This window comes from Panicum virgatum, chromosome 3N, assembly GCF_016808335.1.
Source record: "Panicum virgatum strain AP13 chromosome 3N, P.virgatum_v5, whole genome shotgun sequence".
NCBI lineage: Eukaryota > Viridiplantae > Streptophyta > Magnoliopsida > Poales > Poaceae > Panicum > Panicum virgatum.
The window spans coordinates 31,107,902-31,135,186 of record NC_053147.1 but is presented as its reverse complement, the minus strand read 5'-3'; the positions used below and the strand labels follow the sequence as shown (position 1 = coordinate 31,135,186).

At 42.8% G+C, this 27,285-nt stretch overlaps 2 protein-coding genes and 1 long non-coding RNA gene across 7 annotated transcripts; 1 reads left to right on the top strand and 2 right to left on the bottom strand.

The window, feature by feature from the left end:
- Positions 1–1,137: 1,137 nt before the first annotated feature.
- On the bottom strand, positions 1,138–6,194 carry LOC120665680. Of its 2 annotated transcripts, none has more exons than XR_005671273.1 (7): positions 5,710–6,194; positions 4,168–5,376; positions 4,049–4,088; positions 2,140–3,871; positions 1,743–2,059; positions 1,530–1,673; positions 1,138–1,418 (listed from the first exon to the last, which is right to left on the bottom strand). It is a non-coding gene; the product is annotated as an uncharacterized LOC120665680 (long non-coding RNA). The 2 variants fall into 2 exon arrangements; XR_005671274.1 differs by having other exon boundaries at positions 1,868–2,059.
- Positions 6,188–9,562, top strand: LOC120665679 (peptide chain release factor PrfB3, chloroplastic-like). Of its 2 annotated transcripts, none has more exons than XM_039945306.1 (6): positions 6,188–6,573; positions 6,975–7,192; positions 7,403–7,603; positions 7,954–8,166; positions 8,846–9,029; positions 9,120–9,562. In XM_039945306.1, the coding sequence occupies exons 1-6, from the start codon at positions 6,441–6,443 to the stop codon at positions 9,392–9,394; spliced, it is 1,224 nt and encodes a 407-aa protein (XP_039801240.1). In that variant the 5' UTR covers positions 6,188–6,440; the 3' UTR covers positions 9,395–9,562. The 2 variants fall into 2 exon arrangements, 1 of the variants encoding a protein (XP_039801240.1); XR_005671272.1 differs by having other exon boundaries at positions 6,193–6,573; positions 8,839–9,029.
- A 14,964-nt stretch (positions 9,563–24,526) lies between these two features.
- LOC120665678 (lichenase-2-like) lies at positions 24,527–26,773 on the bottom strand. Of its 3 annotated transcripts, none has more exons than XR_005671270.1 (3): positions 26,610–26,771; positions 24,845–25,848; positions 24,527–24,780 (listed from the first exon to the last, which is right to left on the bottom strand). XR_005671270.1 is itself a non-coding variant. In XM_039945305.1 (3 exons), exons 1-2 carry the CDS (start codon positions 26,680–26,682, stop codon positions 24,914–24,916), a joined length of 1,008 nt encoding a protein of 335 aa, XP_039801239.1. In that variant the 5' UTR covers positions 26,683–26,771; the 3' UTR covers positions 24,527–24,780; positions 24,875–24,913. The 3 variants fall into 3 exon arrangements, 2 of the variants coding, with proteins under 2 accessions (XP_039801239.1, XP_039801238.1); XM_039945305.1 differs by having other exon boundaries at positions 24,875–25,848; XM_039945304.1 differs by having other exon boundaries at positions 24,569–25,848; positions 26,610–26,773.
- Between the last annotated feature and the right edge of the window lie 512 nt (positions 26,774–27,285).

The following is a 27,285-nucleotide window of genomic DNA, read 5'->3' as shown; positions in this document are numbered from 1 at the left end:
GCCAGCTTCAAATGGCCGGGGGATGCCATATATTTAGGCCTCCAAGTCGTGGAGCCGTTGTTCCAACGGTTAGCAGGAATCTGCGTACCATCGGATGAACCGATGCTTCTGCCAGGGATGGCGTCGGTTCATCCGGTCACTCTAAGCAACTGAAGTAGCCGTTGGCTTCACTGACACAGTTGCACCAACTCCAAGGACCATCGGTTAGACCGATGCTTAGGGCGTCGGTTCAACCGGTCACACACAGCAACTGGACTAGCCGTTGGGCCTCCCTCTTTTGCTGACGTCAATGCACCGATGCTATGATCTGATGCCTCGCCGGTTCAACCGGTGCTGAAGACTTGGCTCCTGCGCGCTTGACATCGTGTCTGGAACATGGTACGTTGAATGCACCGATGCCTATCTTGAAGCCGTCGGTTCAACCGGTGCTTCACTTGATATGATCTCCAGAGGCGCAGACTTGTGCCAATAGCTAGGCCGTCGGATCATCCGACAACCATCGGATGCACCGATGCTTCTTCCGGTGCTACTGATTTCAATAGAACTCGTCCAATTCAGCGTTTATTTGAGTTCTTTCTTTGTGTTTTGCTTTTTATGGCCTTTTTACTTCATCCCTGGGATCTAGAAATGTTCACTTAACAATACAATTAGTCCCATTGATTACGTTGTCATTCGATCACCAAAATCACTCGAAATGACATAAATAGTGCCATGTTCGTTACAGGCTTTCCTTGTATCAAGCAGACCATCATAGAACTTGAAAGATGACGACAGTGCATGGAACTGGAATTTACATTTTGCAGCCTTGTTCGACATGTACTACTGTGAGAACTTGTATTAAATATTGATTCTCATTTTATATACTAGTGGATGTGCACGTGATGTGTCACGTGTTTAAAAAACAATTATATTTAAAATATTACATGTTTAAGAAATAATTATATTTAAAAATATTATTATGCAGTACCTATTATATTATAGAGTAGAAAATAAAAAGTAGTAATAACAATACAGAGTAATTGTAAACTGAGGCACAAATATTATTTTAGAATAATGAAACTTAAAAATACTTCACAATATATATATAATCTTATTCACACTCAACAAAATTCTAAAAAAAGATATATAAGAAATAAGAGATTAATAAATAAACCATATATGTTGTTATATATATAAACATAAATGGTTAAGAAATAAACCATATATGTTGTAATAGAAATAATGATGCTTCAAAAAATGTGCAAACTTTTGTTGGCTGCAACACTGGCTATAATATCTGAATAATTGATAGTCCTAGTTGATTGCTTGTTGGCATTTTTTCTTAGCCTTCTGATCATTTGTCATATTAAGGTATCTTTTGCTCCACCTTTCTCTGTCTTTCACCCTCCGCCGCTCGACCAGAGACAATTGCGAAAGAACTATCACATGGTTCAAAAAATGTAACAACGTTAGAAGTGATACTATGCATATGATCCAACTATAATACGAATAATTAACAATACCATATGCTTTGTATAGAGTGCTCGTACCTTCCATTGGAATTGTTTGGAAAGTATCATTGTGACGCAACCATGAATCATCAAAATCATCTGTAGTTCTCTCGTTTAACTCAGAAGTTAGATGTTCAACAACACCATTTGACGTATTTGTTTCATTAATCACATGGGCAACACCTACATAAGGTAAATGCATTTGAGTTAGCATACTCACACACTAATGGGTACAATTTTTTTAAAATATACCTGTTGTGGTTCTCCCGTCTAACTCAAAATTCGGTTGCTCAACATTGCCATTGGACGTATTTGTTTCATTAATCAAAGGAGCAACACCTACATATGGTCAATACATATTGAGTTAGCAGACTCACATACTGAATGTCGGGTTGTAAAAATTGTGCCGAGATTCTGTGTATCATTCTGAGCAGCTTCTCTTTCGGCCTTTTTCCGATGATAACTTTCTCGCCTCATAGCATTCAACTCAGCTTTTTTATCAGCTGGCATGCTTGCATATTTTTCCCTAGCCTTTTGCCGCTTAACTTCTCTTTGCTTGGTGCAATCAACTGAAATTCCAAATGTTATGGTTTATGAATTATGTGCAAAACTAAAATAAAACAGTTATAACAAGATCATACAAACATACCATTTTGCACAGCTTGGTTATCATGTGGATCATGTGAATGTCGCTAACGATGATTCAAGGTATTGGTGATATCTCCAAATGGTCGATGGCCATCCCTTTGCTTCAACCCATCAAAATATGTCACAACAAAAAATAAATAAAGAATCATCTCGGTGCTGGTTAATCAAACGAAGAATAACCTCTTTGAGCAAACATGCAGGAGGTGGGAGACGTTTAGAGAACAATTATGAATCAAACCTCGAACCTCTATGTTCCCTTCTCGGCGAACAGGGCTGCCGGATGGGGATGACCAGAGCCGCCTATGGCGCCAACGGGTGGAGTCTCGCACCTCAATGGCACCCTTCTCGACGGACAGGGGCACCGGTGGCGACGATCAACCAAATGTGCAGGAGGGCGCCGGTGCCTAAACCTGAACCCCACGCGCCGAGCAGGCGGGCAGTCAGGAACGCGGCAGAGCGTGGCAACGTGGAGCGGATGGAGCACTCCGAGCAGACGAGGCCACGGCTGCGACGAAGCAGCTGAACGATCAGGCGTGCAATCAAGAATACGGCAGCGTGCAGCAACGTGGGGCGAAGGGAGAGCACCGAGGAGGCGAGGCCGCGACAGGACAGGTAGCACGCAGTGACGTGTGAGCACGCCAAGCAGACGGGCAGGCAGCGTGCGGTGACGTGCGACAAGAGTGGCAGAGGAACGGGAGGGCACCCAGCGCGTGGTGCTGTGCGATGAAAGCGGCGGCCAGAACGAGATGAACGGGACAATCGGCAGAGGAACGTGACCGTGATCTCCCTTGCTTCCAAAAATTCAGTGATCCTCTCTTTTTTACTACAAAAAAAATCAGCAATCCTCTCTCTTTACTTCCAAAAAAACAGCATCCCCAAAAAAATCAGTGATCCTCTATTTTTTACTTCCAAAAAAACATCCTCTCTTTTTACTTAAAAAAACAACATCCTAAAAATCAGCGATCCTCTCTCTTTTTACTTCCAAAAAATCAGCATCCTCTCTCTTTTTACTTCCAAAAAAACAGTGGTGGGTACGGTAATCAGCGATCCTCTCTCTTTTACTTCCAAAAAAGTAGCATCCCCCAAAATCAGCTATCCTCTCTCTTTTTGCTTCCAAAAGGCAGCATTCTATCTCTTTTTACTTCCAAAAATACAGCGATGGGTATGGTAAAACTTTTGGTGAAAAAAACAAGACTTTTGGGTGAAAATATTTTCTATCTATCAAAAAATGGGACTCCACCTCCTTTCGTCAAAACTTTTGGCATGACAAGTGAGACCTCCGTGAGGGGTACGGTGGGCCTAACTTTGGTGAGAAAAGGTTTCAAATATTTCAACTTTTATAGTATAGATAATGTGTAAGCAGTTGGTAATGCTAGACCAAATTCTCACATCTTCTAACTATTGGCATAAGGAACCAATAGTAGACTTCTGGAACATTTCTTTTGTTACTGGCAGCATCGTTTGAGTCGAGTTGTTTGCTAAATGCATCAAGTAAACCATCTTATTTGCAAAGGTAATCATAGGTGACGCCTTCTAGGCTCGTCTATTTACCAATTTGCTTTTGGTAATAAATTTGCTAATATTTCTGTGGTAGAATCTTCCAAATATCATATTACTAAAGGCTTCAGCTTGTTTGTGCTCTGCTTGTTGGCTTCATCGCTTCCATTCCGACCGCCTCGACAGCTCCATGGTTCAGAACTCTAATGCTTGGAAGGTAGCTGCTTAAGGACTCCCTAGTTACCACGTCCACCAAAAGAAAAGCGCAGACCATTAATTAAATCATTGGTACAAGATCAATCTAGTGCTTGTTAATTTATTTCTAGGGAACAATATATACAACGCTCGGCATATTGGTTCCCGATTTGGAAGTTCAAAAAGGAAGGAACCAGATGGTTGGGGTAGCAGCTTACTGTTGTCGCGAGCTCCGTCAAACCACCTCCATAGTGAACTCTGAATCGAAAGCACCAAGTTGAAAGATCGAGACCAAAATCTGAAATCTGGAAGGGGAAATTTTTCACCAGATGAGTACCTTCTTCGTTAATGGCAGGATTTGAAATCACTCGGATCTCGTCGCTGCGCGGCCGGATCCTCTCCTCTTGCTGCCCTTAATGGTTCAAGGATCCATACGCTGGATCTGCGATGAGCAATCTCCATGGATCCATGGTGGCAGTGAAAATTGCGAGCTAACAGGGACGACAGGGTTGGTGGCAAGGTTTTAAATCTCCCGCTATAGCTTCCGCTATGACCCGCTATAGCTATTTGAGACATGGTTCCGCTATTTGAACTCGTGTGTATTTTAGCCGCTATAGCCCGCTATAGCCTCATTTAGCCCGCTATTAGCTATTTTTTGAGTCCAACCGCTAAACCCCTTAGCCCGCTATTTAAAACCATGGTTGGTGGTAGGGATGAATGGAGTAGAGGTGGGTCTCATATACCAACGTGCCTCAGCTGATGCCTGGTTAGTCTGCCTGGCGTTGCACCCTCAGGCAGTCAGGCTGCTTGGTATGGGGCCCGCGTCGAAGTGGTGGGACCAACTTCAACAGCTCCCATCAAGTTGCACGACTTTTGGAGCTCAATCAACGGCAGCAAACATACCTGCCCGGGCCGGCACTTGTGGAAAAACCACACTCTTCCAGTTCCAACTTCCGGGCCAGTCCCCATCTCTTGCCATCGCCAAACGCTCCCCGGCAACGCCAGCTGTCTCCTCCTCATATGGCATCCAGATGCAGTAAAAATCACATACTAATTCTCGTAAAATAATCTAGTTGAGAACCATAGCAAATTCTCAACTCACATACTATTAGAAAATACTCGGAATATCCAGATGCAGTAAAACTGTAAAAATCAAAATATGTGGTAGCTTTAGCTTGCATCAGTTTGCCATATACGATTACAATCAAAAGGATAGAGATCCCAATATTCAAGGAAGGAGATTAGACAAGGAAATAGACTAACATTTTTTTTTGAAGAAATAGGAAATAGACTAACATGCCAGGCGCATCTCCTGTACAACTAAACATGCTGCTGAGTGCTGACTTAAACTAAGGCAGTCTGCATATAGAAAATTATTAACCCCGCCTATGCATATAAGTACATAGGTTCTTCCACACTCAAATAAAGAAGTCAACAGTTCTGGAACACAGAAACAAGTACAGAGGAGCATACCATATACAGTGCAATTCTGCTTTAGTTTATGTAGAAAATTTGATTTGCTCTAAATTCTCTATCCCTGGCACCTCTGAAGAAAACAAATGACAGATTAGTATCTTTTGAGGGGTAATGCCAACCTCAAAAAACAGACGTACGATGAATTGGGTGCAGTCCTCGTATATAGTATTATATGTTTCAGTGAAAGCAAAAAAATATTTCCTATTCAGAAAATAGAAGTGATAATCAGTTAGCACATTGAAATTTCTGCAAGTAACGACCACATTGTCCTAGAAATATACCAGCAATGCTTAATCATGAAAGCTGAACAATATGCAATTTTAGTTAAATAATGCACTTAGATGTGCATCAAAATGCTTTCTGAGGTGAAGAACAAAACAATGGCTATTGACTGTGTATGTACCTTGCTGAATTGATCTTCCCAGCACTGATCTTTCCTGGGAAAATGGAAGTGAGGCATTCCATCAAATATCTGGTGAGCAGTGTATTGGCAGGTGCATTTCGTAGCAAGGAACTGTCAACTGCATCTAATTAGGAGCTCATGAACGCGATTGAAGCCATCTGTTAGATAGCTAATGGGCTTGGAACCTCTTGAACGGAGCAGCACGCCTGGAACCCTGTACCCCAACTACACGAGGCCATGGTCACCATGGGAGATTGGGAGTAACGGCTGGGCGTCTGGATGGATGTGGATGAGGAGTAGAGGAGCGAACGGTTGCGAAATTTTTTTACTGGGCGGAGAGGTGGAGTGGAGGGTTGACGCACTGACCGATAGACTCATCTTGACCGGCAGACTCAACTTTAACTCCGGTAGAAATATGACTAAACAGCCTTTGTGGAGGAAATCCGGTAGAAATATCAAAACATTTCCGACATCCTCTGGGGGACAGCTCGCTGCAGCGCACGGCTCTACTGCATGCAGCCGTGCGTGCCAACTCGGCGCGTGCCGATTGGGCGGCGGATGAGGCGCGTGTGAGCCAGACGGCGCCAGGCTGCGCCTCCCTCCGCCGCACAACCCCTCACCGGCATCTTCCTCCACTCTTAGCCTAGCCACCCTCACACCCGCCACCGTCTCCTGGCATCCGCGTCCGGCAGGCCACTACCGTGCTCCCGCGGTCCCGCCCCGCCGCTGCAATGGCTGCGGCGGCCTCGCCGGCAGCGTGCGCTCGGGCATCCGGACCCCGCGCGGGGGCCCGCCTCGCCGTCCGCACCGCAGCCCTCCCGGCGGACGGGCGCGGCGACGGCACCGCCTCTTACAAGGAGCTCGGTATGTCTGCTACTCGAGCTTTAAGCACTTCTCATTCTGCTGTGGATCAAAAAAATTTGTTATGGGCCTCGTCGGTGTACAATGCTGGTCAATTGGATGAACTGAGAAAGGAGAAAGGGTAGCAAAATAGCTAATTTTTTTGGGTAAAAAGATTGCCGGGTACGGATTTTCCATGGGAAAACAGAAGCTTTCGGTACATAAAGTCATAATTCATCTGTGGCAGTTTCCTGATAAAGAGCAGTCCTGAATATAGAACGCATGTTTCCTTTTGGCATCTAAGTTTACGTGGCTGGGACTGGGACAACATTGCACATTTACACTGAGCCAAGTTGAACAAAGTACTGTTCGTTAAACCCAAAAGCTCAAAACTGCTAAATACTATGTTTGCTTGTTGTCTTAAGGTCTGTACTTCTTGAAAAAGAGGATTGAAGACGCAGTTGTCCGGGTTGAAACCACCGCATCCAGTGCTCTGGAGTTGGAGGAAGCACGGAGAATTAAGCAGGAAGAAGTACTGCGGAAGCGTAACTTGTGGGATAATCCAGCTAAGTCACATGAGACGCTCTCTGCTCTGGCAGATGCCATCAGGGTGGTCGACCATCTGAAAGATCTTCGCTTCAAGGTGATTTCTGTACAATAATTTGAGTTAAACAAACGGTTCTTGTTTTCAAGGTTTGAACAGACAATATAAGTTAAACCATGCCTATCCCGTCACTTCGTTAAACAGTGCAAATTTACAATTTCAATTCTTTTGTCTTGATTTTATGCATAGAACTACCATAGGAATTTGCAATTTGGTTATCTAGCAGTTGTCATTGAATATACTTTGCAGGCTGAAGAGGCAAAGTTGATAAGTCAACTATCAGAGATGGATGCCATAAATGGTGAGCTATTTAAGCAAGCATACAAATCTTCAGTAGATGCTAGCGAGTATCTAGATCGCTACCAGATGTACAAGCTTCTTAATGGTCCATACGACAAGGAAGGAGCTTGTATTATTGTTACTGCAGTATCAGATGGTGTTGCTTCTGAGGTAAGTTGATTGGTCTATGTATTATTGGTCAAAGGTTAATGGTAACAATTTAAGAAATGCTGATGTAGCTTTAGTTATAATTTCACCTTGCTTTGAATACATATCTTACCATCCTGTTTACTCTTACAAATTAGGCTTCAATTATTATTTTGCTCAACTCCACTGAAGAAATAAAGCTAATGAGTGCTTACTTCATTTATAAAATTTCTTCAAAATATGTTAACACCATATGGTGATCTCATACTACTACATATCTATTGATATGTTATTATGAATGCAGACATCTTCAACCTTCTGAAATTTTTATATTTACTTTTGAAATTGATAAAGTTGGTATTTTTCTGTTCCAGCTATGGGCAGCGAAGGTCTTTGGCATGTATACAAGTTGGGCACGGAAGCAAGGTTGCAAGGTTGGATTGATTGAGAAGATTTCTTCAATGAGTGGCCATGTCCGGACTTTAGCGATGGAGATTGAATCAGAGTACATGTTTGGCATCCTTTCTGGAGAAAAAGGAATGCATCGAATGATATACTCGTCCCTTGAAAATTCTGATAAATATCAGGTGATTATGCTTTCTATTGTTGTTTGTTTTATCAGAATTCATCAGGAATTGTTGTGTGCAAAGTTTAGGTTATGTATGCGATTTATCCATGTAATTATCAAACAGCGCATAAATGCAATACAAGATGTTTAACCAATAGATTTCTCAAGTTATGGAAAGTAATGTTTGAGGCTAACAGTTTCATAATTGTTTGCAAGTGTTGACTAATATGCATAGACTGATAGAACAAGAACTATATAGACTGATATCATTATGTCGCCCACTCATGAATTGGTAGCAGAGGAAGTTACAAGTTAATACACAGAGGTTGATCGAAGCTGCATCATTACAAGTAAATATACTATTACTATTTGAAAAGAAAATCATGGTAATTCTGAAGAACTTTCTAACACAGTTGGAACAAATATGCCGATAGAAGTTAAAATATCAAGTAACATGTTATGAATTCTGATTATTTGACCACTAAGTTTGAATAATAGATTGTGTGGTTTTTGACTTGGTATTTCAGTGCTAAACCTTATAATTTAACTGACATGCCTACTTTTGCAAAAGTCAGTTAGAAAATCTGGATTCTAGCTTGTGTGCACATCTGTATCATGGTCGAACTATTCTATCATGATCTTTTTCATATGTTGCTATTTATCAGAATGGCTAACCCAAAATTTACCAAAGCTTGCAGGCCTTATCAGCTAGAGTAGACGTAATTCCCCTCTTCTTGGATAGGCCAATTAATCTTCACTTGGATGACAATGATATAGAGATCGCTCCCTCACCTTCTTCTGAATGTAAGAAGCGAGATAGCAGAAACTGTGCTGCTGTCAGTGTTCAACACAAACCAAGTGGAGTCACTGCTGAAAGTTCAGGTACGGAACAAAAGCCTACTGCATATACAAATGTAAATTGGCATGCAGTTGTAATTTGTTAATGGAATTTAACAAGTTAGCCCTCAACAGGTGAGAGAAGCTATTTTGCAAACAAGCTAAAAGCTACGAGTAGGTTGAAAGCAAAGCTCCTTTTATTAGCAAGAGAATTGGGAGTATCAGACATGAAGATGATGAACAAACAAGCTATAAAGGATATATGCAGCCGTGAAACACGAAGGTACACATTTGGGCCTCAGAAATTGGTCCATGATCTCAACACAGGCAACCAGTTATCAGATTTGAACTTGGTTCTGGAAGGTGAAATAGAGCAATTCATTAGAGGTCGAATTATCGCTAGACAATGATGATACAACTCACCAATTGATTGATTGTCCCCCCTCATTGCGATCTTGTACATTTATTTCTGTCCTTATACAAACCACACCACATCAAAGGATGACCTCTGTAAAATATCACATTTCAAGCCAAAAGGCATGACACCTGGTATACAAAACATTACGTTATTTGCACCATCTGCTCCCCTCCATTACGAGTACTAATGCTCATTCATTCCTGATGTAATGAACCAGCCTCTTGTGTTGTCATGCTTGTGCATTGCGCTTCTTGTGTTGTAAAAGTTAGGGCTCTTCTTGGGCGATCAGCGCCAGATCCTCAAAAGCTGGTCCCTATGCCTACTCCAAGATCTTGAAATCCAAGAAGACATAGCAAACCTAGTGGTACAAGTGGATTCTGATGGGAAAGGCCGTGCCTGAGGTCTCTGTGTCTTCGGGTCTGTGTGGTTGTTGATGTTACCAAACCTTTGCTGCAGTTAATCTCTGTGTACTTTGTGAGATGCAAGGAACTTCCATTCTGTTCCTTCTCTTGTAGTTTGCTTGGCGCTTGGCCATACTTCCATGGTTTGATCTACACCGATGGAACAGGACCAGGTTGGCAATGGCAAGCTTTCGTGGAATGATGACCGTGCCTGGCCACTTGTGGACGTAACCAACAGCCTTCAGAGAGCACACCGGCAGGCACCGGGGCCGCACGCACCGTCTCTCTAGGCAATCAGGCTTTTCTGGGCCGAGCAGTTGGAAGGGAGTCACTTCACCTTTGAAGTCTAAAGTGTTATATTGTGATCCAAATTTTGATGGGAGATTGTTGGAATTTGGGCTTGGCCCATTAAGGCCCATGTGTTGCAAACTTTTAATCCCACATTGCTAGTAGAAGTTGAGGAGACCACGTGACTCTCCTATATATCTAACCCATAGGCTTCACCGGAGAATATCAATCCTATTATTCCTCTTGTAAGCCGCCGCTAGGCGTTGTACACAAACACCCGATATAGTGAAGTTCTTGCTGGCTGTCGCCCGTGGTTTTTACCCTTCGCATTGGAGGGGTTTTCCACGTTAAATCCTCGTGTCTTTCTACGGTTTGATCTTTCTATTTTTCATCGTTTTGTTCGCCGTCACTTCTAACAAGTGGTACCAGAGCCGTGATTTCAAGTTAGGGTTTCGTGATGGCGTCGATGAAGTATGATCTACCGATGTTGGACTACAAGACAAGGTTCTCGCTGTGGCAAGTCAAGATGAGAGCTATTCTGGCGCAAACCAATGATCTTGATGAGGCGCTGGAAAAATTCGGGAAGAAAAAGAAGGATGAGTGGACCGATGAGGAGAAGCGCAAGGACCGTAAGGCTCTTTCTCTTATTCAGCTTCATCTATCTAATGATATTCTACAAGAAGTGCTGCAGGAAAAGACTGCTGCAGAATTGTGGCTAAAACTGGAATCGATCTGCATGTCGAAGGATCTTACCAGTAAATTGCATATGAAGTTGAAGCTGTACACGCTTAAGATGCAGGAGGGTGATTCGGTGATGGGTCACCTATCTGTCTTCAAGGAGATCGTTGCTGACCTAGGGTCGATGGAGGTTAAGTATGAAGATGAGGACTTAGGTCTTCTTTTATTATGCTCTTTGCCAAGTTTTTATGCAAGTTTCCGTGACACCATACTATTAAGCCGTGATGAACTAACCCTTGCGGAAGTTTGTGAGGCACTCCAGTCTAAGGAGAAGATGAAAGGCATGGTGCAGACAAATGGCTCGTCCTCTAGGGGCGACGCTTTGCATGTCAGAGGCAGATCAGAGCAAAGATCCTCAAGTGATAACAACGATCGTGGCAAGAGCAATGACGGTAGAGGCCGCTCCCAGTCCAAAGGTTCCAAGAAGAAATTATGTAAGTATTGCAAGAAGAAATCTCATATGATTGAGGATTGATGGAAATTGCAGAATAAGGAGAAGAAGAAAAATAAATCTGATGGTAAGGCTAGTGTTGCTTCTGCTGGTGAAAACTCTGAGTCAGATTGTTTGGTTGTCTTTGCTGGTTGTGTTGCTGGTCATGATGAGTGGATTCTTGATTCTGCATGTTCTTTTCATATCTGCACTAATAGAGATTGGTTCAGTTCCTATGAGTCTTTGCAGAACGGTGATTTTGTGCGCATGGGAGATGATAACCCGTGTGAGATTATTGGCATTGGCTCTGTTCAGATCCAGACCCATGATGGCATGATTCGCATACTGAAGAATGTAAGGCACATACCAGGGATGAAAAGAAATCTGATCTCGTTGAGCACACTTGATAAAGAAGAACTCAAATACACCGGTTCAGGTGGAGTTGTGAAGGTATCTAAAGGTTCTCTTGTATGTTTGTTGGGTGATCTCAATCCTTCAAATTTATATGTTCTCAGAGGTTGTACTTTGCATGGTTCTGTTTCTGCTGCTAATGTTCCTAATGCTGAATCTAGTAAGACTGACATTTGGCATATGCGTCTTGGACACATGAGTGAACTCGGTATGGAAGAATTGATGAAGAGAAACCTGCTGGATGGCTGCATTCTGAGTGGCAATAAGTTCTGTGAGCATTGTGTATTTGGTAAGCATAAGAGGGTCAAATTCAATACCTCTGTTCATACCACAAAAGGTACACTTGATTATGTTCATGCTGATTTGTGGGGTCCTTCACGTAAGCCTTCATATGGTGGTGCTCGTTATATGCTTACCATTATTGATGATTACTCTAGAAGAGTCTTGCCTTATTTTCTGAAAAGCAAAGATGATACTTTTGCTGCTTTTATAGAATAGAAAGTTATGATAGAAAGGCAAACTGAGAAGAAGGTCAAGGTGCTTCGAACTGATAATGGTGGAGAGTTCTGTTCGGATGCTTTTGATGATTATTGCAGAAAAGAAGGCATTGTTAGGCATCACACCATACCGTACACTCCTCAGCAGAATGGTGTGGCCGAGCGTATGAACAGGACTATCATCTCGAAGGCTCGTTGCATGTTGTCCAATGCCCATATGAACAAGCGTTTTTGGGTTGAGGCTGCTAATACAGCATGTTATTTGATCAACAGATCGCCTTCTATTCCACTCAACAAGAAGACTCCTATTGAGGTATGATCTGGTACACATGCAGATTATTCACACTTGAGAGTTTTTGGCTGCACTGCTTATGCTCATGTTGATAATGGAAAATTAGAGCCTAGAGCTATTAAATGTCTGTTTCTTGGTTATGGTTCGGGAGTCAAAGAATATAAATTGTGGAATCCTGAAACTAGAAAGACTTTCATGAGCAGAAGTGTTGTTTTCAATGAATCTGTGATGTTTACTGACAGTTTGTCCACAGATGATGCTTTAGTTGAGAAATTGCAGTCACAAGTTAGTGTGCAGGTGGAGCTTATGGATGACCAGGAAAATGAAGTTGTTGGTAATGATGTTTCAGATAGTGTTCCTGATACTGTTCAGCACTCACCTCCAGTTTCACAGTCTGATTTGCAGCATGAGGAGGATGTAGATTTACCTATTGCTCTTCGCATATCAAAGAGGAGTTGTGGACCTCCAAACCGTTTAATTGAGGAGTGTAATCTGACTTATTATGCTTTGAGTTGTGCTCAACAGGTGGAGGATGCTAGTGAGCCAGCAACGTATTCTGAGGCCATTGATTCTGTTGATAAGGAGAAGTGGATCTCAGCTATGCAGGAGGAGATGCAGTCTCTTGAGAAGAATGGCACATGAGAGATTGTAAGCTTGCCTGAGAAAAAGAAGACTGTTCGCTGCAAATGGATCTTCAAGAAAAAGGAGGGTTTGTCTTCTAGTGAGCCTCCAAGATTTAAGGCAAGGTTAGTTGCAAAGGGTTTCAGTCAGATTCCTGGTGTTGACTATAATGATGTGTTCTCTCCAGTTGTGAAGCATAGCTCAATTCGGACTTTCTTTAGTATTGTTGCTATGCATGATCTTGAGCTTGAGCAGTTAGATGTGAAGACTGCATTTTTGCATAGAGAGCTTGAGGAGGAAATTTACATGGATCAGCCAGAAGGATTCATAGTGCCAAGCAAAGAGAATTATGTTTGCAAATTAAAGAAGTCCTTGTATGGTTTGAAACAGTCTCCTCGTCAGTGGTATAAGAGGTTTGATTCATTTATGTTGTTATATGGTTTTAAAAGATCTGAATATGATAGCTGTGTTTACATTAAGATTGTTGAGGAATCACCTATATACTTGCTGTTATATGTTGATGACATGCTTATTGCTGCCAAGAGCATAAAAGAAATCACTACAGTAAAGAAATTGTTGAGTAGTGAATTTGATATGAAGGATCTTGGTGTTGCTAAGAAAATTCTAGGTATGGAGATTACTAGAGACAGAAAATCTGGTTTATTATTTCTTAGTCAGCATAATTACATTAACAAGGTTCTTCAGCGTTTCAATATGCATGATTCAAAGCCAGTTAGTACTCCTATTGCACCTCACTTTAAATTGTCAGCTGTTCAGTGCCCTAGTTCTGAGGAGGATGTTGAATACATGTCAAAAGTCCCATATTCTAGTGCTGTTGGTTCTCTGATGTATGCCATGGTTTGCTCTCGCCCAGATTTATCATATGCTATGAGTTTGGTTAGCAGATACATGTCTAATCCTGGTAAAGAACACTGGAAGGCAGTTCAGTGGATTTTCAGGTACCTCAGAGGAACAGCAGATTCTTGTTTGAAGTTTGGGAGAACTGATCAGGGACTTATTGGTTATGTGGATTCAGATTATGCTGCTGATTTGGATAGGCGCAGGTCACTCACAGGTTATGTGTTCACTGTTAGCAGTTGTGCTGTGAGTTGGAAGGCTACTTTGCAGCCTGTTGTTGCTATGTCTACCACAGAAGTAGAATATATGGCTATTGCTGAAGCGTGCAAGGAGGCAGTATGGCTGAAAGGTTTGTTTGCTGAGCTGTGTGGAGTTGGTTCTTGCATTGATCTATTCTGTGACAGTCAAAGTGTTATTTGCCTCACTAAAGATCAGATGTTTCATGAAAGGACAAAGCATATTGATGTCAAGTACAATTATGTTCGTGATGTTATTTCACAAGGTAAATTGAAGGTATGCAAGATCAGTACTCATGATAATCCAGCTGATATGATGACTAAACCAGTTCCTGTAGCTAAGTTTGAGCTTTGCTCAAGCTTAGTTGGTTTGACAGTTTAGCCAAAGAGGTTATTTGGCGCCAGAAGTTCTGTTCTTTGTTGTGTTCAGGTGATGATTTTGATATGCTACAAGAAGGAATTTGTCTCAACGTGGAGTATGTTATATTGTGATCTAAATTCTGATGGGAGATTATTGGAATTTGGGCTTGTCCCATTAAGGCCCATGTGGTGCAAACTTTTAATCCCACATTGCTAGTAGAAGTTGAGGAGACCACGTGACTCTCCTATATATCTAACCCATAGGCTTCACCGGAGAATATCAATATTATTATTCCTCTTGTAAGCCGCCGCTAGGCGTTGTACACAAACACCCGATATAGTGAAGTTCTTGCTGGCTGGCGCCCGTGGTTTTTACCCTTCGCATTGGAGGGGTTTTCCACGTTAAATCCTTGTGTCTTTCTACGGTTTGATCTTTCTATTTTTCATCGTTTTGTTCGCCGTCACTTCTAACAAGTGGTACCAGAGCCGTGGTTTCAAGTTAGGGTTTCGTGATGGCGTCGATGAAGTATGATCTACCGATGTTGGACTACAAGACAAGGTTCTCGCTGTGGCAAGTCAAGATGAGAGCTATTCTGGCGCAAACCAATGATCTTGATGAGGCGCTGGAAAAATTCGGGAAGAAAAAGAAGGATGAGTGGACCGATGAGGAGAAGCGCAAGGACCGTAAGGCTCTTTCTCTTATTCAGCTTCATCTATCTAATGATATTCTACAAGAAGTGCTGCAGGAAAAGACTGCTGCAGAATTGTGGCTAAAACTGGAATCGATCTGCATGTCGAAGGATCTTACCAGTAAATTGCATATGAAGTTGAAGCTGTACACGCTTAAGATGCAGGAGGGTGATTCGGTGATGGGTCACCTATCTGTCTTCAAGGAGATCGTTGCTGACCTAGGGTCGATGGAGGTTAAGTATGAAGATGAGGACTTAGGTCTTCTTTTATTATGCTCTTTGCCAAGTTCTTATGCAAGTTTCCGTGACACCATACTATTAAGCCGTGATGAACTAACTCTTGCGGAAGTTTGTGAGGCACTCCAGTCTAAGGAGAAGATGAAAGGCATGGTGCAGACAAATGGCTCGTCCTCTAGGGGCGACGCTTTGCATGTCAGAGGCAGATCAGAGCAAAGATCCTCAAGTGATAACAACGATCGTGGCAAGAGCAATGACGGTAGAGGCCGCTCCCAGTCCAAAGGTCCCAAGAAGAAATTCTGTAAGTATTGCAAGAAGAAATCTCATATGATTGAGGATTGCTGGAAATTGCAGAATAAGGAGAAGAAGAAAAATAAATCTGATGGTAAGGCTAGTGTTGCTTCTGCTGGTGAAAACTCTGAGTCAGATTGTTTGGTTGTCTTTGCTGGTTGTGTTGCTGGTCATGATGAGTGAATTCTTGATTCTGCATGTTCTTTTCATATCTGCACTAATAGAGATTGGTTCAGTTCCTATGAGTCTTTGCAGAACGGTGATTTTTCATCGTTTTGTTCGCCGTCGCTTCTAACATAAAGATCATTCAGCCCATCAAGACTACCATTCTGCATCAGCTGATGGCAATCAGGGTTTTTCTAAGTTTGCATCTCATGTGACTGGTGTTTGTGGAGAGTACCCTTCGGGACGAAGGAGTACCACAACAGCCTCGAGCGAAGAGTCTAGGAATCCAGAAACTACCCCAAATACCTTGAGAGTCAAGAGTGGGATACAACAACTTTTGTATTCAATATCTCATCAATTACAATTACATGGGTATTTACAGGGGCGGTGATTCACCTGCCCCTTCAGAAAATACACTTTGACCTTCTCTAACGACTATATTCTAAGAATATTCTGGAGGTCCACGGTAATTTCATGTCTATGTCATCTTTACAGCTCAGCAACATCGCCCGTTTTTCCATCTCCTTGGCGCGTGATCTAGCCGGAGCCCTTGGACCGTCCTCGGCTGCCGCTTCCTCCCTGTGCTTCCCCCTTCAGGGTGCCACCATTCTGGTGATTGACAATGGCATCTCTTCGGTGGAACAGGTCTTCGCCCGACGACCAAAGCCTCCACCTTCGTACCAGGAACAGACCTAAGCAGAAGATTGCAAGTTCTAAAATTCATAACTTTTCATACGATCTCGGATGAAGTCAAATTGTGTGGAGGATGACGAGATCTAAAATTTTGTAGTTGATAACTTTGTCCATTTAAAATTTATTTAATAGTCCAAAAAATTATTATAAATTTTCTAATTTTAAAATCTAGAAGTTTTAATTTTTTTCAAACAACCTCGTGCTAAGACTAAAAAAAAATTATAGTTCATACATTATCCATTTAGACCATTTAGGATCACAAGATCATTTACTAGTTTGTCCTATACACATGGCAATGATTATATAGAATCTAATACAACTCAAATCATACTTTGAGATTTCCACAATCTTAACATTATATACACTGAAATATATTTCACATATTTTTTTGTATCTATCGTTCACAATAATCATAGTGTAGGAACTTCCATTTTTTATTTATTCTGCTATATTTAAATATTTAAATGAATTTTAGAATAAAAAAATAGAGGCGGTGATGGTGTAACCCGCCCCTGGAAACAGATTTCTAAGGGCGGATGATGATGTCATCCGCTCCTACAAATTGATTTCAAAGTTAATACAAAAAAATATATATCGTAAGTCATATAGTTATAAGTTATAAGTGGTTGTGTAGTATGATGGAGACGAGGGTATGCGCGAGGCTTGAGATAAGTGGTTCAAACCCCAGTTTATGCAAGGTGCATATTTTGTTAAAATATTGTATCTCAGTAGTAGAGAGGCTTGCGATGGTTGCCTGCTGGCTGTTTTTATTTCTACTTTGCTATTGAGGGTAGACAATTGCCTGACGTACGTAACTAGGCCTCGTAAGCTTATTGATCGCATATTGCACTTCTTTTCTGGAATGAGAGAGGAAAGGGTAGAGAGAGCGAGGATATGCTTAATCCGCATTTTAGTTTTTTTTATTTTTTGATTTGCTTCAAATTGATTTGTAGGGGCGGGTCATGACATCACCTGTCATAAAAAGAATCTGTAGGAGCAGATGATGCCATGACCCGCCCCTACAAATCAATTTGTAGCAAATGAGAAGCAAGAGCAGCTATCACATACACCCCTAAAAATACATTTTTATCCACTCAAAAAATCTTTTTCATAGTAGGGTGCAAGTTGCCTTAAATAGGAGAGCTCTCTCCCGTGGTTGAATACACAACATAGAGAAGAATGGAGTTGTTTTACGCAGTGCGCGCATATATATGCATGTATGTTTTCGCGTGCTTAACTGCGTGACTTGTGACTTGGGATGCAGCGAGCAGCCAAACCAAGTTTGTGTAAACCTTTTGCTATCTGTGTATTAATTTTGACAATAGTCATTTGATGTTATTAATACGCAGCCAATGCCATAATCCCGAATTAATTGGGCAATATAAACCCGAGTTATTTGGATGGTCACTACTTCTAATTAGTGAATGGTTACTGTTTCTAATTAGTGAATGCATTTACAGCAAAATTATCAATAGTGGGCTGCCTTCTCCCCTATAAGAAGCTCTGGAGATGTCAAGTAATAATGCCTGAAAAAAATCCTCGAACTCCTCTCTCTCTCTCTCTCTCTCTCTCTCTCTCTCTCTCTCTTTTCCATATGGTGAACTGTGTTGTGACATTAACCTGCTGAATCTCGCCAGCTCTTCTCCTACATGCACTAAATGATGGTGTTTTACCGCAAAGCCTACCAATGGATACCCTGAGGTGGTTGATTTGTTGGTAGGGTGTTGCCAAGATTAGAAACTCGAAGGTGCAAGCAACATAAGTTTTAGATAGGTTCGGGCCGCGAGTTGAGTAATATCCTACATCTGTTTGGTGGTATGTATTGTCTAACGTTATAGATGATTTGGAGGAATCCCTGTCTGCCCTTATATAGTCTAAGGTATAGGGTTTACAAGAAAATCCAGTCTAATACCAGCCTAAAAATCATACCCATACACTAGACAGGTAGTTTTCTTCTATATCGACTAGTCCTACTCGTATCCGAGTATATTACAACATGTTAGGGTACGAGACATACCATATCCCTTATTTCGTACATATCCATACCACGTAAACTTCTTGTGCCCTTGGGTTTGACACTAAGGAAAAGGGGGAGTGGTGTCTCCAAGCCGTCGCCGTCATGAAGCCTGCACGAGGGATGGCAATAGGGTTTTCGGGCATCACAACAACACGACCGCTCGAGGACGATCGACTACGTTCTGCACTGCTGTTGACGGTCGTTAAGTGCAAAATATGACCGTCAACTATACTCATTAAAAAAGGAAAACCATACCTCTTACTCGCATATTTGTATCACTAACCTAGCTCCATAGTTGTTTTCGAAGATTTATGTTTTCAGGAGCACAAGTCCGGAATAAGAAGAAAACATGAAGAATACGCAAACAAAGTCGCAGAAGATCGAGCACATGCAAAATAGACCCACCTGACAGACCAAACCGACCAACGAAGCTCCGGCACCGACCATCTGACATTAGGACCCACTAAGAAGTGCACCAGAGAAAGACGGTGGCCAGAGGTGGCAAAGTGGGGCTGGCCGAACCAGGGGTTAGGCCGAACCTGGACAGGCACCTATCCAGGTGCATTTTGGCGGGAAGGCTGGTTTGATCCTCTAGACGTCGGTTGATGGTGTTTCCATACAAGGAGATGGCGGGAACCGACCTCTCAAGCTATAAAAGGGGCCTCTCCTCTCTCACACCACACACACCATTTGGAAGCCTCTCGCTCACACTCTCTTGTGACTTGTACTCCTTAGGGTAGTGGAGCTAGGCTAGTACTTCATCTCTTTAGCGAATCCAGTCGTCCTCGGGGTCGACGAGCAATCCTCGGCCTCTGGTATGGCTTTGTATTCTGACATTCATTATGCTATTCATATTGAGTTTGTTCTTGGTTATCTTGCTATGTTCTTAACTTGCTTAGCCTTGATATGTGCTTTATCAAGTTATACTAGTTGCTTGCTTAGACCAGATGATCTGGGTTAGGATATCCATTCGTTGTGCTTTCGCACTTGCCTTAGCATCTTACCTGTCCATCCGAAGGGTGGGGGACCCGGGGGTGCTAAGGTAGTGACCTCATATGCGGGCATGGTGCCCGGGTATGCAGGATCCCTCGGATATGACGGTGCTCCACGGTTTGACTGGGCTAGACCGCAGGTGGTGACAACCCTGTCGGTCCGCCAGGAAGCTGCTTCTCGGTTAGCGTACTCCCCGATACTCAGGTATCGTGTAGGAGTTCATGCAAAGATGAAACAGGACTGGATGTTCTCCAGTGCGAGTCAATCTCCCCGATGTCTCTAATTTCCCAGCACCTACAACTCTAAGCATGTGGCTAACATAACTTATCTGCTAACATGAATAGTATACTAGGATCTGTTGCCTATGCTCCCGCTAACCTTAGGTGTGCTTGTTTATTCTTTATTCATGAGAGTTGGCTGTTATGTGTGTGTCATGTTATCCCTGATTATCCTCTATTATCACTTACCCCTGTATAATCAGCAGTTTACACCTTATCTGATAATGTCATGGTTATGTATCTAGTAAACCTCTTTACACAACCTCGCCATCCCTTGGGAAAATATAAATAATGAAACCCTGAATACTTCCGGGTGAAATGCTACAACGGTATATCCGTGCGCTTGTGGATCTTTCTGTAATCGTTAAGACATACCAACCCGACATTCCTTGACGGCGTTGCTGGGAACTAACCCCTCCTAGTAGTGACGTTAAGAAATGCCAACAACTGCCTCAACTATGATCTGCATTGCATCGTGTCTACATGAGGATGGAGCACTAATATGTAAATATGATGATTTATACATGGATTTACTTTAGTTCTTTTTGATCTATCTGCTATTAGATCTGAAATGCATAGCAGTAGCGTTAGTTTATGTATTTTGCCTCAAATTAAAATTTGGTAGTTTTAAGCGCATCCTTTCAGCATTCTAGATATCTTATGTATGCGTTTATTGTAACTTAGCAATGGCTGGTGCTTCAGATGCAATGAAATCTGAGACGTTTGTCGTGGTAACTTTCATAAATGGTATACTGGAGTAATTGGCTCATGTCTATGGGGCCGTGATGGGTGATCCATCCAGTGATGCTATTCATGGTTGAGCATACCACGACTTTCCTGAGTGAAATTGATACAACACTCAGATGTATCTTGTTCCTGCTATCAGATCAACCACGATGTGTATATGGATTACACAAACCCCACATTTTTGTGGGATGCACTTGAACATAAATTTGCAGTCTCAAAAGTTGGCCACTTACTCTATACTTGTGAGCAGTTCTATGACTTCAGCATTGACGCTGCAAAGCCGATAGTTGCACAGGTGCATATGATGCATCTACTGGTTGGGGAGATTACATGTTTGGATTGTCCATTGCCGGATAGATTTGTGTAGTTTTCTTGAATCTTAGCCGTTCATCTCAAATTTAACCACAGATCGCACATGTCGCACCTCATCACATTCGCCTCGCCGGCTACTTCTGCAATAGCCTGGAGAGAGCGGCGCACTAGGCCTTGAGGAGCGACATCACCTATGAGCTTTCCGATGATCAGGTTGGTGAGTACACTACTTGCGTCCACAAGTGCCTTGACCGTGTAGTCACGTTCCCCGAGGTTGACCCGGGCTCCGACGACGAGAGCTCCAGCCCCACCTCCGACAACAGCTCTGGCCCCAGCTCCCACACCAAGGGCCAGGCCTCCGCATCAACATCTCCTACATCTCCGGCAAGGGCCTGGATGGAAAGGGCGATGCAAAGTGAGTCGTCGTCAGGGAACCATCGCTAGATCACGAAGTTTTGAGTCTGTAAAACCGCATGTTGTATCAATCTATTACTAGCATTTTTGTGAGTTCTCTTTACGGAACTATGCCGCTCCAGGAAGTTTTGAGTCTATAACACTATACTATATATAGATCTATTGTTGTAGTTTTGTCTAGTAGTTGAAAGGTACCCAGGATCATCAGAACTCAGTGACTATATGTGATTGGATCATTTCGACGGCAGAGCCGCCTTCTCGCTTTCTGGTGGCAGAGCCTACCAACAGATAGATCATAACTTATACACTAAGGACTTAGAAATTGAGAGACTAACACTTACAAAACACTTGCTTTATTACAACACAATAGTATTACACAAGAATACACAACACACCCTCTCTTTGTGGCTATCCTAACACTCACCCTTCTCATCTACCATACTCTTGGATGTGATGTCATGGCAAGGGAGGGGTCTCTATTTATAGGCCAAAGGGGGGGCACGATATTTAGACAAGTGTCCCCTTCTAGAGAATTTATAAATATTACATTTTCTAAATTTATTTATTACTATTTCTAGCATACTCCATAGAAAATATCTTATTCTTGCATTGTGAAGAAGACTCTATAAGTTTGCCTTGCATTCTTCCTCAACACTCCCCCTCAAGGCAAACTTCTAGCCAGACTTGTTTTGCAGACCATGCCGAGTGCTTTTCGAAACTTCTCAAATTTTGCCTTGTTTAGACCTTTTATGAAGATGTCAGCAAATTGCTCATGTGTCCTATTCATTGTGGAGAGATTTTGCCACAATCTTGAAACACAAAAGACAGGATATCTCCACCGAGGATGTGATTATAGCTCTCGATGTGGAAGAACAGGCAAAGAACATTCCAGGAACATCCACTCAAGGCGCAAGTGAAAACATCATAGTGAACAAGGCCAACTACAAGGGGAACTATAAGGGGAAGCGAAGGGTAAGATGAATTATGGTGGAAAGCCTAAGAAAACCACCAACTTTATGAAGAAATCTGAGAAGGATGAGAAGTTCAGAGCATGTTATGTGTGTGGTAAAGAAGGGAAACTTGCGAAGAACTGCCGCTACCGCAAGGACCGAGATGATGGCAAGCCAAACAAGTAGGTGAAACTAACCATCGGTGATGATGATGATGAGGTGGTGGATCTTGATATGGTAATTTTCCTATTGTATTTTCGGTACCTAAATCTACATATTATATTAGTGGGCTGATACTGGTACGAATATACATGTATGTACGGATATGTTCTTATTTACTTCTTACCAGGGAGCACGAACTTCATCTGTCTTGATGGGAAACACATCGGTTGCACATGTTCTAGGTGTTGGTTGGTGGAATTGAAGCTCAGTTTAGGGAAGATTGTCCACTTAAAAAACATGCAGCATGCTCCATCAATAAATAGGAATCACATTAGTGGGTCCTTGTTATGTTTGATGATTATAAGTTAGTGTTTGAGTTTAATAAAGTTGTAATTTCTAAATTTAGAAAATTGTTAGTAAAGGCTACGACGGGAAGGTTTGTTCCACTTAAATGCTGTTAAACCAAATTTTCATTTGAATATTGTGGTTATGAATAAAATTTGTTAGTCCAATGTGTAGCACTCTTGTTTTTGTTGTATTATTTTTGCCTCCATTGCTAGAATATCCGGATTGGAATTAATTATAAAATTCAATGTAGTCAAGGGATCAAAGTGCCAATATTGTGTACAAGCAAAACAACCTCAAAAACATTTCAAGAGTTTAGAGGAAAAGAGAAACTTGATATCATTAGATCTTATTCATTCAGATCTATGCAGGATGAATAGATTGTTGACTAGAGGAGACAAGTTCATGACCTTGATAGATGATGCTACACATTATTGCTATGTTTACTTGCTAAAAATAAAAGATGAAGCTTTTCATTACTTTAAGATTTTTAAGGCCGTGGTTGAGAACCAACTTGAGAGAAAAATTAAGCGCTTTACGTGATGATCGTGGAGAAGAATATATCTCCAGTGAGTTCTCCAATTCTGTCCTGAACATGGCATAATACATGAGGGCACACCATAATATTCACCTCAATCAATTGGGGTGGCTGAGAGGAAAAATCAAACACTTACAAACTAGGTAAATATCTTGTTAGAGAGTTCTGATGTGTCCTATAAATCGTGGGGGAAGCTATTTTGACAGCAATCTTTATCCTTAATCGGGTTGTCACAAAGAACAAAGATGTTGCTTCTTATGAGGGATGGAAAGAGCGTAAGACTACTACCAATTTTCTATGAACGTGGGGTTGTTTGGCAAAAGTCAATATACCAGCGCTGGAAAAGAGAAAGTTTGGACCGAAGACGGTTGATTGTGTGTTTTCGGGTTAAGCACAAAACAACATGGATAATAAATTTTTAGTTGTAAAATCAGATTCTCCTGATGTGCACGTATACACAATCATGGAGTCACATGTGCTTCATTCTTTGAGGAAGTTTATCATATGAGAACAACAAGCAATAGTGGAACTTAGATTTACACTCGCTCAGAAACAATTGCTCCACCTAAACCAAATAGTGAACCGGTTACATCCTACGAAGATGATGATAAATAAAGTTGATGCTCCACACAGAAGGATTGCCAAATCTTTTAGTGATGATTTTATTATTTATCTTGTGGATGATGTGCTAAAAAAACACTTCCGGAAGCTTATGATCTTCATATTGAAAACAGACAGTTCTTAGTGAGGTGGAATGCATCATGTCCAATGGAACTTATGAGATCACTGATTGTCCAAACGGGTGCAAAACTAGTTGGATGCAAGTGGATCTTTAAAAGGAAAATAAGGCACGATGGTATTATTGGAAAGACTTGTGGCCAAGGGTTATACCTAAAAGGAAGGAGAGAATTTCTTACACCCAGATTGCAATAGTGCTTGCAATAGAAGCAACTTTATAAAAATATCTTTAGCATTATAGTATGCCAATTAATATATTTGTATAGCTTCACCCATAGCAACGTATGGGCAAATTTGCTAGTACAACAACAAGCAAATAGTTCACTTGTATATACTACTAATTTATTTGCTTTTCCTGAACTCCATAAAATTAAACGGAATATAATTCTTCGCAAACAAGTGAATATCAGTTGCACGAAGTCCTTTGAAGCCAGAAATTGCAATTTCAATTAATACACACTCTCATAAATTTGAAAATTAATTCGATTGAATATATATAATCCGAGACAGTAGTACACAGTTATTGATCACAAGTCGATTTGACCATGCTTGGTCTGTCGACGTAATTAAGAATGCCTCACGGCGTATGCATGCATCTGCGAGAGTGAGAGTAGCATTCGATACTCCCCGACTCCCCGTGTGGTCGCCAAGCAATCCCATCGCCAATACACAATCTCCTGCGATGCAGAAGTATAAATGTTGCATACGTATGCGTATATACTTATTGACGTACGGACGTACGATGAGTAGAGTAGAGCTGTAGATGAGTACTGGATCGAGAGCTAGCTAGTAGCCAGCTTCTTAATTCGATCAGTTGAAGCTGATGGGGTAGACGCGCTGCGTGTTGGGGTAGAAGAGCCCCCAGTTCTGCTCCACGCCGCTCTCCTTGAGGTTCTCGTTGAACATGGAGAAGAGGATGGTCTCGATGGCGCCCGGGTGGCGCGGCGTCCCCCTGCCGACGTGGTTGATCAGGTTCTGGTTGTAGAGGGCGGCGTTCTCCTGCGACGCCGCGACGCCGCCGGCGGACGGCCACCCGCTCTCCGACACGACCAGAGTCACCCCGGAGCCGCCGTTCTTGCCCATGGCCACGTAGAAGGAGTCGACGGTGGCGTCGAAGAGGTTCTGGTACCCGTAGGTGCCGTCCTGCAGGACGGCGCCGGGGGCGGTGAAGAGCGCGTAGCTGAGGTCCATGGCGGACGGGTTGGTGGCGTAGATGAAGTAGGGGTAGACGCTGGCCATGAGGGGCGCGCCGGTGCGGGCCAGGAAGGCGAGGACGGGGCCCATGAACCCCTGGGCCTCGGCGGTGAAGTCGGCGGCGGAGGGCGGCTTGTACCCGCCCAGGATGGCCTGCGACACCGACGTGGTGACCTTGATGCCGTCCAGGCCGGCGGCGGCGAGCGCGGCGCGGACGTTCTCCATGGCCGGGACCAGGTCCTGCGCCGCGCCGCCCTCCGCCTCGTTGCCAACGCAGACGCAGCGGAAGGTGACGTCCGGGTAGGCCTCGATGTTGTTGCGGACCCAGGAGGCGGCCGCGGCGGGGCTGGCGGCGAGGCTGGACAGCACGTCGTTGGGCGCGCCGACGACGACGCGGATGCCCGTGCCGCCCACCGCCTGGAGGGCCGCCTGGTCCGGCGCGTAGATCCGCATCAGCGGGATGCCGTTGGCCTTGTACATGCCGACGACGGTGCTCGCCGGCGGCAGGTTGTCGCCGCTCATGCCGTAGGACACCCCGACGGACTCCACGCCTGCGCACGCGCGCGTACACATGCATCTCGATCATCACGATACAATTATATATGAAGAAGAAATATAATAATAAATAAATATGCATGCATGGATCGTCGTCCCATTTTTTCTCCACTTTTTTTTCTTTCTAACAGTTGATGTTACATTCATGAAACTATAATGGTTTTAGATAGTTAGTGAGAGCTGGTGTGAAATGCTAGCTAGAGGAGGAGGACGCGGCCACGCGGCGGGCTGATGGCATAAAGCTTTTTGATCCAACCTCTGCAGTACGACCGTGTTGTTGTTGTTGGATAGTACACATATGATCTATATGGATCACCAAAGCCGTTACCTAGCTATGCCATGAGGGCATAAAGCAGGCTAACGGCCTAGCTAGCTATATATAGCTCACGCATGTTTAATTAACACAAAGCTAATTAATAGCAATAATCTTTCTCTAGAAACGTTGCGTACAGTTAAGATTTGTGTATTCTACTATAAAGTTCATTGTCGTGCTACAAAAGTTTGTGCTACAAAAATTTGCCGTGCTACAATGTTGTAACAAGCAATGGGAGAAAAATAGAGTGAGTGAGTGAGTGTGTGTGTGTGTGTGTGTGTGTGTGTGTGTGTGTGTGTGTGTGTGTGTGTGTGTGTGTGTGTGTGTGTGTGTGTGTGTGTGTGTGTGTGTGTGTGTGTGTGTGTGTGTGTGTGTGTGTGTGTGTGTGTGTGTGAGAGAGAGAGAGAGAGAGAGAGAGAGAGAGAGAGAGAGAGAGAGAATCACTTGGTGAGATGTTGGCAAAGACCACGAGGAGCAAAGCCGTAGCGAACATGGAGGCTGCGCCTTGCCGTGCCATCCTCTCTCCTCTCAAAACCCTGCCCGTCTTCAAGTGGCGACACTGTTGAGTCTTACACGTCTCTCCGAAACTATGTGTGCTTGTTGCTTTTTGATGAAACAAACCACTGCCCACAGCCATCCTTATATAGAGATCAGTGTCCTATATCACTTGGCCCAACGTCTCCAGCACCGACAACGTCTTTTTTTTCATGTCTAGCACCGACATTATTATTCGTTTAATCTGTCACAATTTTCTTTTTTGGGGTGGGGCCCGGGGGGCATTTTCTTCTTTTTTTTTCATGGCAAAGCCAACTTTAATTCACAAGTTTCCTTTGAACAACACACATTCTAATTTTTTCAGTTCCAAAAAATGAAAAAAAAGGTGGACTCTTGGACCAACAGATATCAGTTATTACTGAATTTTACTGAAATTACTAGACACGGCAAAAAAAAAAAAGAGGATTCTAGGGTGTAGCACTGCAAATAATTGTAAAACATACTTTAAGGTAAGCTCTTAATAGATAGTTTTATCTGGACTCCAAATACCTCGGAAGGGGAAGGGTAGTTATTACAAGCTAATAAGAACGAGATCAATTATTAATTACCTAAAACATTTTGGTAG